The following is a 15,717-nucleotide window of genomic DNA, read 5'->3' on the forward strand; positions in this document are numbered from 1 at the left end:
TAGATTCATTGCATGTAAAACATTTCAAAAGTTTTTTTGTTTTAATTTTGATGATTAGAGCTTACAGCTCATGAAAGTCAAAAATCAGTATCTTAAAATATTAGAATAGTTACATTTGAGTTTCATTAAATGACCATCCCTACAGCATAAATTCAGGGTATCTCTTGTTCTTTGAAACCACAATAATGGGGAAGACTGCTGACTTGGCAATGATCCAGAAGATGAACATTGATGCCCTCCACAAAGAGGGTAAGTCACAGAGGGTCATTACTGAAAGGTGTGGCTGTTTACAGAGTGCTGTATCAAAGCATATTAAATGCAAAGTTGACTGGAAGGAAGAATTTGGGTAGGAAACGGTGCACAAACAACAGGGATGACGCAAGCTTGAGAATACTGTCAAGCAAAGCTGATTCAAACACTTGGGAGAGCTTCACAAGGAGTGGACTGAAGCTGGAGTCAGTGCATCAAGAGTCACCACGCTCAGATGTCTTCAGGAAAAGGGCTACCAAGCCACTTCTGAACCAGAGACAATGTCAGAAGCGTCTTACCTGGACTAAAGAGAAAAAGATCTGGACTGTTGTTCAGTGGTCCAAAGTCCTCTTTTCAGATAAAAGTCAATTTTTCTTTTCATTGGAAATCAAGGTCTGAAGTAAGACTGGAGAGGCACAGAATCCAAGCTGCTTTAAGTCCAGTGTGAAGTTTCCGAAGTCAGTGATGATTTGGGCTGCCGTGACGTCTGCTGGTGTTGGTCCATTGTGTTTTATCAAGTCCAAAGTCAATGCAGCCGTCTACCAAGAATTTTGGAGCACTTTATGCTTCCATCTGCTGACAAGCTTTATGGAGATGCTGATTTGCTTTTCCAGTAGGACTTTAGCACCTGCCCACAGTGCCAAAACCACTTCCAAGTGGTTTGCTGACCATGATATTACTGTGCTTGATTGGCCAGCCAACATGCCTGACCCGAACCCCATATGGAATTTATGGGATATTTTCAAGAGAAAGATGAGAAACCGTCAATCCACCAATACAGACGAACTGAAGTCTCAATAGTGCCTCAGCAGAGCCACAGGCTGATCGCTTCCATGCCATTCCTCACTGATGCTGGAGTTTGTGCTGAAGCAGCCCCGACCAAGTATTGAGTGCATAAATGAACATACTTTAAAGAACTTGAACTTTTCTGTTTTGCAAATCCTGTTTTTGATTGATCTTAGGAAATATTCTAATATTTTAAGATTGTTGACTTTCATGAGCTGTAAGCTCTAATCATCAAAATTAAAACAAAACAACTTTTGAAGTGTTTTACTTTACATGTAAAGAATCTAAAATATATGAAAGTTTCACTTTTTGAAATAAGTTACAAGAAAAAAATGAACTTTTTCAGGATATTCTAATTTTTTGAGATGCACCTGTATATGCCTAACATTTGAGAAATTCTTCTGCGTTTTGGTGCCCTCAAAATCAACTACATGTGACTCAAATGTCAGTCGATATGTAAGATGTTTCATTTTGCTGTACATCAACTGTACATTTTACACACACATTAATACTCCCATATTAATTTTACATTTACATTTATTCATTTAGCTGACGCTTTTATCCAAAGCGACTTACAATTGCTATATATGTCAGAGGTCGCACGCCTCTGGAGCAACTAGGGGTTAAGTGTCTTGCTCAGGGACACATTGGTGTCTCACAGTGGATTCGAACCCGGGTCTCTCACACCAAAGGCATGTGTCGTATCCACTGCGCCATCACCACCCCCTTAATAATACTCACCATATAAAAAAAAAAACAACAACAAAAAACATGGATATAAAATATAATTTTGTAGCCAGTAATCTTAAAGCCTCCACTAAGAAAAATAGTCCATTAAGATCTTCCGAACAACAAGACATGAACACTACAACAATATTAACACTGAAGTCCTCTAGGGTTGTTTTCACTACAAATCGTAACTGTGAGACTAAATGGCAGCAGTTGCATTTTTGTGAAACAAGACACATGCCGGTTTCTGTAAGGATGAGCGGATTGATACAGAAACCCAAATTCATGAGAAAACGCAACTAGTTTTCAAGGTCGCAATTGTGTATGAATTTGCAGTGTTGGGGAAAGACACTTTTAAAAGTAGTGCATTACAGTATTGTGTTACTCCGTAAAAAAGTAACTAATTGTGTACTTTTGCGTTACTTTTTGTTACCTGGGCTGGGCTTGCTTATAACCCAAAGTTATATTTTTGGCAACTGTAAAGGCTTTTTCACACCAAAAGTGACGTGAATAAGCCTCAGGCTGAAGGAAGTGCCTCTGTACCTACTGGACTCCCAGTTTCTCTCAACATGGGGACAGGAGAGGTGTAGTGAATAAATTGGAAAACAAAGTAACTTGCGTTAATTATTTGAAAAAGTAACTCCGATATTTTCTTGTAAATTTAAAAGTAATGCATTACTTTACAAGTTACTTGGAAAAGTAAACTGAAATATGCAACTTGCATTATTTGTAATGCGTTACCCCCAACACTGGTGATTTGTATGAAAACATACGATACAAATCCATGCAAATTAACCATCATTTCACCAAAACATAAAATAGGCTACTTATGAATTGCCATGAGAGTGTTGCATATACAGCTTAATGGATGGCATGAGTATCTGAATGCCACAATTGACCAATCAGAATCTAGAATGATTTTATGGTATACTTAAGGTATATTGAACTACTATATATCATAGTATGTGAATATGGTAATCCAGTAACACTGTAATCACTGTACCGTATACAGTACTCTTTTGTAAGGGGGTCGGGTAGTTTTAATAATATTTTTAAACATCATGGGTTAAAGTCATTCTTGACAAGTGCTGCTGTCTTGTTAAGAGCCATAAAATAGACCATATGTCATTCATCTAAACCATAAAGCAGCACATTCTCTCTCGCTCTCTCTCTCTGGCGTTGTCAGATCTAGGTCAGTCGATGCTGAATTCCCTCTGAGAGGCACATTGCACCTCAAAGGGCATCAGCTTTGAAACTGCTCAAGACATAAAAGGAATAAAATCCCACATAGCATATGGACTTCCTCCTGTACGACTCTCAAACACAGGGGAGAGGTCTTTGATTGGACTTTTCTGTAATCTTAATGTTGCAGTATGGAGAGAAATCTCATCTGACAGAGATTTAGTCTGTTTAACTGTCTTCTGCTTTTCTGTTCTGACTCACTTCAAGTGCCTCAACACTGTAGCTGCAGAAAGGAATTATTTTTAAATTGGCATAAAAATAGAACAAATATCCATTTTAAAATATCTTATTTTAGAAACTCTGACAATAACCACCAAATACAAAGCAATAAAAGAGGTCACTCCAATTAAACAAGCCATGCCAATAACACAAACTAAATAATTGTAATATTTAAATGCATTATAGTTAGCATTTAATTAATCTGTCTAATAAAAATGTATTATTATTATATTTCATGTATTATTATATATTTATTTTAAATTTATTATGCATATATTTTTTATTATATACATCATTTATTATTATATTATAATTTATGTGTTTTATTGGTACTGTTATTACATTACTATCACTAGTACCAGTTATTTGTATGGATGCTTTGATAATATTGTTTTGTTTTGTTTTGATTTAAAAAATTATAAATACATTTATTATATTATTATCACTCATTTTGCTTTGTTTTTTATATTTTATTTTAAATACTGGTACTATCACTGTACTGATTATTTATAATATTGTGTAGATTTATCATACTTAGCATTTATTTCTTATATTTGTTTATATTTAAATTATTTTTTTAATTGATTATACCAACCATTTTTCATTTATTTATAATTTAATTTATTATTATTATTATTACTACTACTACTTTTTGATTACTATCAGTGGCATCTATCATGTATCAATGCTTTGGTACTTTTTGAAAGCCAGTGCAGGGAGGGCGGAGTCAGGCGATTGTTCCCATGGTACTTTGCGCGCAGGTGTCATGGCGGCTCTCTAGGCAGCATCAGTGCGGGTGTTTATTATTGTTCAGAAAGCGCTTTGATTCTTTATCGCATGTATGTAACAAATCTTAAGGATTATCTGACTTTACCGTGAACGCGCTAGAACCTCTTCAGGACGCGTCGAAGCCTTACAGAGGCAGTATATTTAGTCATAAGCTAAGCTACGCTAGCTGTTTTGTTTATAAACTCATAATCCAGCTCACACACGCGCTTAGAAACTCAAAACTGATTTTGATACGGAGACTATGAGCACACAGGTAAGTTCAGCTCAAATATGAACAAACCCTTGCATGTTTTCTGTCTTACTGTATAAATGGTGGTCAGAATTATGACTTGAGTGTGATATAAATATGTTCATTGTTCTGTTTTTAGTACAGTATACTATTCAAGCAGGAGCATGGTGAGTCCACAAACACACACTTAGTCATCTGTTCTGATTTAGATCCCAAAATGTAGTGAGCTGTCTATCTAGGCAGCATATTTGGGCACAGCCAATAGATCTCTGTGTTTCCGCAGCTCATGAAGATGCTATCTGGACGGCAGCATGGGGTCGCAGCGAGAAGGACGGGTCCGAAACCATTGTGACCGGCTCTTTGGACGACCTGGTGAAAGTGTGGAAATGGTAAATCAATGAATGAAGTGCAAGTGCATTGATTACAAAAGTGAATGTGTCTGAACGTACGCCACTTGTTCTGATGGCTCGCAGGTCGGATGAGAAGCTGGAGCTGCAGTGGACGCTGGAGGGTCACCAGCTGGGTGTGGTGTCGGTGGACATCAGTCAAAACGGAGCGATCGCCGCCTCCAGCTCTCTAGACGCTCACATCCGGCTCTGGGATCTGGAGACTGGCAAACAGATCAAGTCCATGGACGCAGGCCCTGGTGAGCTGCTTATTTATTTTTTAAAGATAGCTTTAAATGTGTGAGAGTGATGCAAGGTTATTGTCATTAACTAAAACCATATCAGACCATTTTTGATATTTGAAGTAAAATAAACATTAACAGAAATATTAAGACAAACAGAAACAAATTGCTAAAACTTAAAAATATATATTTTTTATTTGAAGTAAACTCTAGTATCTAAATATACTAAAATAACACTGATAAACTCTTTTTATACCATCCACAGTTGACGCCTGGGCGGTCGCCTTTTCTCCTGACTCCAAATACATCGCCACCGGCAGCCATCTAGGGAAGGTCAACATCTTCGGCGTGGAAAGTGGGAAAAAGGAGCACTCGCTGGACACCAGAGGGAAATTCATTCTGAGTATCGCCTATGTAAGAGTCTCTGAGTGTCTGGAATAATGCTGCATGGGCAACATTAATCTCATCTAAAGCCAGTATCACTGATGTTTTATTTTTGTCAAACCAAAAACAGAATATTCAGTGTACTGGGCTGGAATCATTTCATGCTCTTTTACTGAATTGTATCAAAAATATTTTTCTATTTTTAATTCCATATAAACAAAGTTTGGAGTTGGTAAGGTTTTACAGTAATATTATTACAATTTGAAATAACTGTTCTATTTAAAAATGTAATTTATTAAGTCTTCAGTGTCACACGATCTTTCAGAAATCACTCTAATACGCTGATTTGCTGCTCAAGAAACATTTCTGATTATTATCATTGTTGAAAATAGTTGAGCTGCTTAATATTTTTGTGCAAACTGATTTTTTTGATTAATAGAAAGTTCAGAAGAACTTTTGTAACATTATAATTGTATTTACTGTCATTTTAGATCAATTTAATGTATCCTTGCAGAATAAAAAAAATCTTACAAACTCCAAATCTTTAAACTGTAGTGTTTCAGTTCTAAAATATTTTGTCAGCAAGAAATGGCTTTTTGAGTGTAATTGCTAATCCAGTAATCAAAGCACATATGAAGTATTGAAAAGAAAATCATAAATATGTATTGGTTAAAAATTGTGGGTAGCATGTAAATAAATAACAGTGTGAGCTTGTTTAAAAAGGAACTGATTTCACAAATGACTTTCACATTAGAATGAATATTTGAGAAAACGCTGATTTTCCATACAATATAAAGTTTTCCAGACCCTAATAATTGTCTCTCTCTCTCTCTCTCTCTCTAGAGTCCAGATGGAAAGTACTTAGCCAGTGGTGCTATAGACGGAATCATTAATATCTTTGATATCGCGACTGGGAAACTCCTGCACACGCTGGAAGGTGAAAATCATCTCCCACATGATTCAAGCCGTCTTTAGAGGCGTTTCCTTTATTAAAAAGCTCTGTAAACGTTCTGTCCATTAGTCTGCTAGATGCATTTAGGGTGATTATGGGTTATGTGAATGCGGTGGAAAAACCTGTTTGCGTCTCAGGCCATCCCTCAAGGGTCATAAACCTCGGCTCCTGTCACCGAGCGACTCTATTTGTCTTCCTGCGTCCCTCCATCGCTCACTCATCCCTTTCATTTGCTCCAGCAAGTACAGCTGGAAATAATGTTGAATGAAGTTTGGAATAATTGATTTTTAAAAAATATTATTACACTTTAAAAGAACTGTTTTCGATTTCAATATATTTTAAAATGTAATTTATTCCCGTGATGGCAAAAAAAATAATTTTTCAGGATTCTTTGATGAATAGAAAGTTCAAAATAATTGCATTTATTCGAAATCTAAATCTTTTGTAACATCTAGTAAGTCTTTACTGTCACTTTTGATCAATTTAATTTATCCTGGCTAAATAAAATTGTTTTTTTTTTAAATCTTACTCACCCCAAAAATTTGAGTGGTATGTGTATCACAGCTTTCACAAAAAAATTAATAATAATAATCAATGTTTCTTGAGCAGCAAATCAGCATATTAGAATGATTTCTGAAGGATCATGTGACACTGAAGACTGGAGTAAAGATGCTGAAAACTCAGCTTTGCCATCACAGGAATAAATAACATTTTAAAGAGAAAACAGCTATTTTAAATTGTAGTATTTTTCAGTTTTACTGTATCTTTGATCAAACAAATGCAGCCTTGATGAGCACAAGAGACTTCTTTCAAAAGCATAATTATTCCAAACTTTTGATCAGTAATGTACATTGTACTGCTTTGTTACGGCTTATGCTACACTATTTACATACAGACATCTTAAAGGTACAGTCGCCAAATTGTGGGATTAATGTAAGACATGCTCTTTTTTTTTTTCCCAGGTCATGCAATGCCTATCCGGTCTTTGACTTTCTCTCCAGACTCTCAGCTGCTGGTAACCGCATCAGACGATGGCTACATCAAGATTTATGACGTGTAAGTTGCAAATTTGTGTGCATCTTTGGCCTCCTAACACATTTGAATCTCACGGTCTGGTTGTTTGTGTGTCTCACAGGCAGCACGCTAACCTGGCCGGCACTCTCAGCGGTCACGGATCCTGGGTGCTGAACGTGGCCTTTTCACCCGACAACACACACTTTGTGTCCAGGCAAGAGTTTATACACTTCAGATGAACGGGAATTTAAAATGTAGTTTGTGTTCTTAACTGTTGTTTGTTTCTTTTTTAGTTCGTCTGATAAGAGTGTAAAAGTGTGGGACACGAGCAGCAGATCGTGTGTGAACACATTCTTTGATCATCAGGACCAGGTGAGAGACGTATCATGGTTTCCACGAAAATATATTAAAGGGATAGTTCACCCAAAAATTAGTGTCATTAATTACTCATGCGTAAACAGTATATCCATGTATGGTGCTGCTGACACAGAACAGCATATGTTGTTTACGCTTTGATATGAACGTAAACAACGTATCCTCATACATACGTTACATATGTCGTTTACGTATGTGATACGCTCCAAAATGGCCCTATAAGGTGACGAATTGTTGAATAAAGTCGTTATTTTTGTTTTCTGTGCACACAAAAAGTATTCTCGTAGCTTCGTAAAAGTACGGTTGAACCACTGATGTCACATGGATTATTTTAACGATCTCCTTGCTGTGTTTCGATCCTTGCTGTATATGGGAGGGTCAGAGAGCTCTCGGAATTCATCAAAAATATCTTAATTTGTGTTCCGAAGATGAACGAAGGTCTTACAGGTTTGGAACAACATGAGCGGGAGTAATTAATGACAGAATTTTCCTTTTTGGGTGAACTATCCCTTTAAGCAGCACAACCGTTTTCAACATTGATGGTAAGAAATGTTATTTGAGCAGCAAATATTAGAAAGACTGGAGTACTGATGCTGAAAATTCAGTTTTGCATCACAGGAATAAATTACATTTTAAAATTTAGTTATAAGTTTTAAATCGTAATATTTCACACTATTGCTGTTTTCACTGTATTTTTTAGGGCATGCTTATGTTCAAATGTGTGTGCATTTGCAGGTTTGGAGTGTGAAGTACAACCCTACAGGCTCTAAAATCGTGTCTGCGGGTGATGACAGAGCCATCCATATTTACGACTGTCCCATGTGAATCGCCACAAAACTACAGCCTCCTGATGAAGCTCTGTAAGAGTCACAGCCTCTCAAGACCACAGCATGCATGCAAATGATTTTTTTTTATTATTTCATTGCCAACTTCAACATCTGTATATGGTTATACAAATAAATGTCTTTTTTTCTAGTTTTCTTTTTTAGTGTTGCTGTTTGTCTTGTTCAGGATTCACACATTCATTTTGATCAATGTTACATGACATTTTTAGTAGGATACGTATTTTATAAAATGTTTTATTCATTATAGAGTTTATTACTTAAAATCAAAATGTTAAATTCCCTGATCTTTCCCAGTGTTGCCAATTTAGCGACTTCCCCACCCATTTTGAGACTTTTTTTCAAAAGTTTAGGCACAAATATAGCAACTTCTTGGACAAACCTTATCTAAGTTCTCATCTTGCCCACTGATCTATATTCATCTTTATATAGATCAGTGAATTTGCCATTATGATGTCATCTAGTGACATTTAGCCACCAGTTTTAGCTAGTTTTAACAGAGCAGTTGGCAACACTGATCTTTCCAGCTTTTTCACAAAACTGATGGCTGTGTGCCCTCTACAGGACACTAAATGTTATGAATTATGATGCATAAAAGATCCAAATCAGAATTTGTTTGAATGTTGAACCCTTACATGTGAGCAGCACTAGCAAAAAAAATCAAAGTGTTTCATTCTCCATTGTGACAGTTGGAAACATCCTTATAGACAAAAACGACTACGGCAGTTATGTTTAAAATATTAATCACATTTATAAAACATTTAAACTGTAAAAGCTTTGGCCCCAAAACACTGTTTGCTGACGGTTAAAGACAAGGCATAATACAATCAGACTGAAATATCATTCAAGAGAACATGATTCTTTCTAATTTTTCTCACAAGGCTTTTCACATAACGTTTAACCCTGGGTAAAGGCCTCTTTTAAAATTAATTTACATGTTTTTACAGTTGTTTTCGATCAATGGATAAAGATTTTAACAGTAATTTTAATAATAACTACACTTGAAGAGCATTTTAGGCCTATTTAAATACTTAAGACATGAGCTTAGTATAGAATTAGTACATTTGTATTTACCATAAACCTTTTTAAACGTTTTCCAATCTGAATTTCAAAATTAATTGCCTTATTACTTTTAATACGCACTGATATTTCCAGATTTTCATGACCATGTAAATGCTAGTTACATGTTTAGTCAATTATTGCCTAATTAAATATTCATGAGCACAGTGACATGAGGTTTAATATTCATGTGAACAGTTACAAAACTCTTACACATTATTCAAGCGTTTGAGATCAACACTTAAAAATATTAAACTAGACAATATTTAGAAGACTGAGAGCACTTATCCAAACAATATTAATAACCTTGTAAATAAGACAAAACTGACTATTTGCTAGATTTAAAAACGACCCAGGGTTTCAAGTGTGAAAAGCCATACATGTTCTCATTCTTCCTACCATATAACAGATGTGATGGTCTCACTTCCTGTCAGATGAAGTGAAGAGCACTGCACGAGATTCACAAGAAAGTGTCAAAGTCACCATTTCAAAATGATTTTCACTTCAAAACCTCTGATAAACAAACATATTCCAGGCAAAAACCACAAATAAGGAGTTCCAAGACGTCTCATTACAAAACACTAGTTTGGGCCGGATGCGCTCAACTGAGTTCACAGGTTACAAAATATACAAAAAAGGGAGAGAGGAAATATAACTTCACATTTGAGTGCCAATTATTGCCTGGTCCTCATAAAACGTGAAAATAATAAAAAGGCAACTGTTTAAAAGGCTGAGGTATGTGCGTTTTCACCAGTGTCTGCTGTCCACCAGTTCAGGCCGCAGACTGAGTCTCTTTAGCGTCTCGTACCCGATGACGATCATGACCGATGTGGGCATGGAGGAAATGATGCGTGCAGACAGACCCTTGGTGAGACCCCACATGCCCTCTTCAGCCAGGAGCTGCTTAAAAGTCTCCATCACAGACGAACGACCTTCGACCTGCAAACACACACACACACACACACACACACACAGTGCATTAACTCACAAAGCTTAAATCTATAGTAATGACAAATCATTTTAATGAGCCATATCAACACAAGAACCGTTTTGCTCTTTTGAAATATAAGTGTGATGTATTGCAAGTATAGCAAAAATGTCTCATTCAGAAATTATGAGCACATTAACATGCAATTACTATTAAACAGCGTCTTATCTACTATATAAGTTAAACTCATCAGTACATGGAGGTTGGGCATGAGGTTATTTACATATAGAAGCTATTTAAAGTAGTCTGTTAAAATGAATAAAAATAATGCATATATATTAATATATCTATTAAAACAAATCTGTTATTTTGCATTAATGATATAGTGAAATTTTTTTTTTATTAAAAAAAATTGATTTTTTTCTGTTTTCTCTTAATTAACGTTTTAGTCATTTAATGTTTTTGTCATTTTCACTAGTTTTTCTTTTAATATGTCAATAATAGTTACATTTTTATTTAATAGCTTTAGTTTATATTGTTTTAGTTATTTTAGTACTTTCAAGTTAAACTAAATATAACTTAGAAGAAAATAGTAGAAGAAATAGAAAATACTAAATGAAAAATGTTGCAATTTTTATACATTTAATTTCAAATAATATTTAAAGTATAGTATAACTAATAACAATAAATATATTTTAAACATTTTAAAATGATGTAAAATAAATGAAAATAAAGAATATGACCTTTTTATATACTATTATTCAGAGGTTTAGTGTGAGTAAGACTTTTTGGGAAAGAAATAAGTACTTTTATTTAGTAAGGATTGTACATTATAATTTTACAAAATATTCCTGTTTCTCTTTTGAACTTTCTATTCATCAAAAAAAAAAAATCCTGAAATAATAAATGTTTCTTGAGCAGCAAATCAGCATTAGAATGATTTCTAAATGATCATGTGACACTGAAGAAGAAAAAGATCATTCAGCTTTGCCATCACAGGAATAACTTTATTATATTTAAAAACTACATTTTAAATCGTGATAACATTTCACAACATTAGTGTTTTTACTGTACATTTGATCAAATAAAGCAGTATTGGACAGCATAAGTAACTTCTTTCAAAACCATTAAAAAAAAAAACATCTTACTGCCTTAAACTTTTAAAAGATATACTTAAATAATAACAAAATGAATTCCAGCAGGATATGGGTGAGTTCGTACCTGTACTCGGGCTCGGACCACATCCATGGGGTTGGTGAGGGTGGAGGCTGTAGCTGCAGCCATCGGTCCCGCCACGGCCTGCAGGAGGAGGTGCGGACAGTCCGCTGGAGCCAGTCTGGAAAGCTGCTCTGGAAAGAGAGAGAGCGGGAGAGGACTTTATTGTTACTGTACATGTATAAGGAAACTCTGGTGGAGGCGCCTTCTTGATACATACAAATAGTGGTGTACCATGTACAAATCTGCACACACACACATATTACACACTAAACACTCCACTATTATGCAATATAATATACATAATACACTATACACACTGCAATATACATACTGTACACAATATGCTATACAACAGTACACGGAGGACACATAACACAAGACAACAGATGTGCATAAATGTAAACATTACGTGTGCGAAAAATAAACATTGTGTAATTAAAGGGATAGTTCACCCAAAAATGAAAATTTGATGTTCATCTGCTTACCCCAAGGGCATCCAAGATGTAGATGACTTTGTTTCTTCAGTAGAACACAAACGAAGATTTTTAACTCAAACCGTTGCAGTCTGTCAGTCATATAATGGCAGTCAATGAAAAAAAAAAAAAAAAACATACACAGACAAAACCAAATTAAACCCTGCGGCTCGTGACGATACATTGTGGTCTAAAGACACGAAACGATTGGTCTGTGCAAGAAACTGAACAGCATTTATATCGTTTTTTACCTCCACCGCACTGTCCAACCATAAATACTGTTCAGTTTCTTGCACTGACCAATCGTTTCGTGTCTTTAGACCACAATGTATCGTCACGAGCCGCAGGGTTTAATTTGGTTTTGTCTGTGTATGTTTTTTTTTCTCTCAAAGCCGTGAGTCCCATTGACTGCCATTATATGACTGACAGACTGCAATGTTTTGAGTTAAAAATCTTTGTTTGTGTTCTACTGAAGAAACAAAGTCACCTACATCTTGTATGCCCTGGGGGTTAGCAGATAACATCAAATTTTTTATTTTTGGGTGAACTATCCCTTTAAGCAGGAAGTGACAAGTGCTGAGGTAGTGTAGTTGACATCTTGACCATGATAAATAAGACTTTACACAATGAAATACTGCACAGTACGGTGACTAAAGGCAGTATGTGGGGAAGTGATTGAGGTCTCCAGGTCCATGTGGAAGGTGGGGTGTTCAATAGAGCAATCGCTCTGTGGTAAAACTGTGGAAACACCCCCCAATTAATGTTACACAGTAAGAGCATTTATCAAGTAAAATTTCTGTTCACCGAAAATATATTGGAGAACCGAAATCACTGGTCGAAACTGTGACGTTTAATTAGCACTTCTCCACAGGTGTGCTTTGACTGTTGTGCTTTGTTACTGTTAATATGAAACAATGTCTGAGTTTTCAAATTCTGTCAGTTTTATCACAAAATTCAAACAATAAATGCTGTTTAGGTGCACTTTAATATGGCGTCACAGACCCGCGGAACGTTTTCCTCTTTTTGATAGTTAAAGGGGTCATATGACATTGCTAAAAATAACATTATTTGGTGTAATACAATGCGTTTATGCGGTTTAAGGTTCAAAAAACACATTTTCCACATACTGTACATTATAGTTGTTCCTCTATGCCCCGCCTTTCTGAAACGCGTTGATTTTTACAAAGCTCATCGTACTGAGAAGCGAGGCGTGCTCTGATTGGCCAGCTATCCAGTGCGTTGTGATTGGTCGAGTACCTCAAGCGTGAGACGGAAATGTTAGCCCCTTACCGTTTTTTAATATACGTTTTACTTATCTTAAAGTCGTCGTTATTTAATGTATGTTTGAATAAGAAATGTCACAATAGATTTTTTCAAAGATACTGATTTTCAATATTAAACATTAAACAAATATGAATATTACATATTCAGGATATATTTTACATAACCTGTTGTCAGAGTTTGAATAAATCTGTTATGAAAACACGTTATGACGGCCATTTAAATGTTTATATTTCAACAATGAACTGGACGATTTTATCATTAAAAAGTTCATATAAAAACTTAATGTCAAAAAGCAACATTTCTTTTAAGTATAATATTCGTTTTAGTAGTAAAACTGTGTTGTTATTTTTTAAATGGTTGGTTATTTTTTAAATGTTTATATGCAACTCTTATTTGAGTGTTGATTATTAAATGAATTGTATTAATTAATTGATTATTAATTACACTTTCTTTCAATTAGGTTTTCAGCTTTAATATCAGTTATGGTGTTGGTATCCAATTTTTTCTGCATCACTAAATATTTTCTTTACCTCCATAAAAGTGATAAAACGGCCACCAGACAGCGCTGTTGGGTATGTAGGTGAGGAGCGACGCCACATATCCACGATAAAAGCCCCGGAATCCATCCGCGTGAAAAATCTGCACCGCAATGTCTCTGGTCTGGCCAAACGTTACTTTGTGTTTGGACGTGGCCATCGCCATCTTGGGCTTGAGTTTGAAGCGTGTGAGCTGACACCCCTGACCCTGCACCATCAGCTGCTGGGACACCACGTCTATGGGCACCGTGATGCTTTGGGCCACGAGCGAGGCTGCACCGCCCGCCACCAAAGACTTGACCGTGTTATTGGACGAGTAACCGGACACGTATTTCCTCACTAGCTCGTAGGTAGTGATGTAGGCCTGACCTGAGATCAGCGTGAACGAGTTGACCATGAACCCTCGGTAAAGGCCACGTGCCCCCTCGGCCTTCAGAATCTTCCAGAAGGCGTCGAAAGTGCCGTTATAGAGCGACTTCCCCTTCTGGACCTGCAGTCTGGTGCGGATCAGGGTGAACGGGTAGACGGTGGCCCGTGTGGTCATGGTCATGAAGACGCCCAGAGAGTAGAACTTCCTCTTGTCCAGATCCTCCCATTCGATAATCTGAATGGTGCGCTTCTGTTGCATCATTGCGGCCGATGACCTCACACACAAAGTCGCGCACACATACACTTGCTCTGCTCCCGCTCGACCTGAAGAAATGACAAAATCACAACATTTCAAATAAGACTGCAGCTCTGAAGGTACAGAGTTCAAAGGTCATGTGACTGCAGGGTTATGCCATAATCATATGCTCTGCAGAGATAACTTCTTGACACGTGTAAACAAAAAAAGCATATATTGAACATCTGATATCTATGAAATATGCACATTTTTACATCCCAGCAGTTTTTTATTAAAATCTTTATTTGATTTATTTTTGTTATATGAAGGTTTGTTACATGAATGAACCCTTCAAATGCATTTTTTGTACAGATGTATTGTTTTACACTTATCAATGAACAAGATTTTCAATTTTAAACATTAAACTTTAATGGGATTAAAATATTTTTATTTTATATTTATATTTTATTAATATTAATATTTTATTAATATTTATATTTATTTTTAAATTATACCTCGGTTGTGCCAAAGTAAACATTAAAGAGGAGACAATTATTATTTTATTAATATTATATTATACAATTATTACAAGCATTAGAGTAGAAATCCAATAGGAAAAAAACTACTTTTTTATTCCTAAAAATAATAATTTAATCTTTATGTTATTGAATTTTGAGGGACCACGCTACCTTGATGCAGCTCTTTTCATATGACATGCATGACTATAAATAGCCAATGACAGATCTAACAGACACTATATCTTCTGTCCTCCATCAGTTATTTATCAGAGTCAACGTGACCTTTTCATGGTGAAGCATGGTATCTACTGCACATGCGCATTACACAAAACAATATAACACCAGACACCCGTCAGAAGTACAGGACGCTTCATTTGACCTCTCAGACACACGCTAATAATAACTCACCCGGTTAGCTCGCCATATTTGCTATTTCTCCATCCAGCGGCCTCAAGCCGAGCTGCGCGGTCTTGTCATGAGATAAATCCGCTATTATGCCTCTAAAAACCGCATTTTACCTGATGGATTCGCGGCCTGCAGCTCCTGACAGAAAGTCATGCCGAGCCTGAGCGCTCCGCTACACTTCCGGCGCATGCTCAAACGTCACAGACCGCTGCTGCCTGGTGATTGGTCAGTGACACAGGAGGAGCTGTTTGATG

At 36.1% G+C, this 15,717-nt stretch overlaps 2 protein-coding genes across 3 annotated transcripts; one reads left to right on the plus strand and one right to left on the minus strand.

The window, feature by feature from the left end:
• Nucleotides 1–3,934: 3,934 nt before the first annotated feature.
• On the plus strand, nucleotides 3,935–8,571 carry skic8 (SKI8 subunit of superkiller complex). The gene is made up of 10 exons (XM_079412274.1): nucleotides 3,935–4,267; nucleotides 4,383–4,410; nucleotides 4,527–4,632; nucleotides 4,717–4,889; nucleotides 5,137–5,285; nucleotides 6,099–6,192; nucleotides 7,170–7,263; nucleotides 7,343–7,435; nucleotides 7,515–7,593; nucleotides 8,332–8,571. Exons 1-10 carry the CDS (start codon nucleotides 4,256–4,258, stop codon nucleotides 8,419–8,421), a joined length of 918 nt encoding a protein of 305 aa, XP_079268400.1. The 5' UTR covers nucleotides 3,935–4,255; the 3' UTR covers nucleotides 8,422–8,571.
• Nucleotides 8,489–15,652, minus strand: slc25a44a (solute carrier family 25 member 44a). Of its 2 annotated transcripts, none has more exons than XM_079412272.1 (4): nucleotides 15,467–15,652; nucleotides 13,931–14,629; nucleotides 11,647–11,774; nucleotides 8,489–10,436 (listed from the first exon to the last, which is right to left on the minus strand). In XM_079412272.1, exons 2-4 carry the CDS (start codon nucleotides 14,565–14,567, stop codon nucleotides 10,245–10,247), a joined length of 957 nt encoding a protein of 318 aa, XP_079268398.1. In that variant the 5' UTR covers nucleotides 14,568–14,629; nucleotides 15,467–15,652; the 3' UTR covers nucleotides 8,489–10,244. The 2 variants fall into 2 exon arrangements, with proteins under 2 accessions (XP_079268398.1, XP_079268399.1); XM_079412273.1 differs by having other exon boundaries at nucleotides 10,262–10,436; nucleotides 11,647–11,769.
• Nucleotides 15,653–15,717: the final 65 nt, after the last annotated feature.

This window comes from Barbus barbus (genome assembly GCF_936440315.1).
Source record: "Barbus barbus genome assembly, chromosome: 48".
NCBI classification, from domain to species: domain Eukaryota; kingdom Metazoa; phylum Chordata; class Actinopteri; order Cypriniformes; family Cyprinidae; genus Barbus; species Barbus barbus.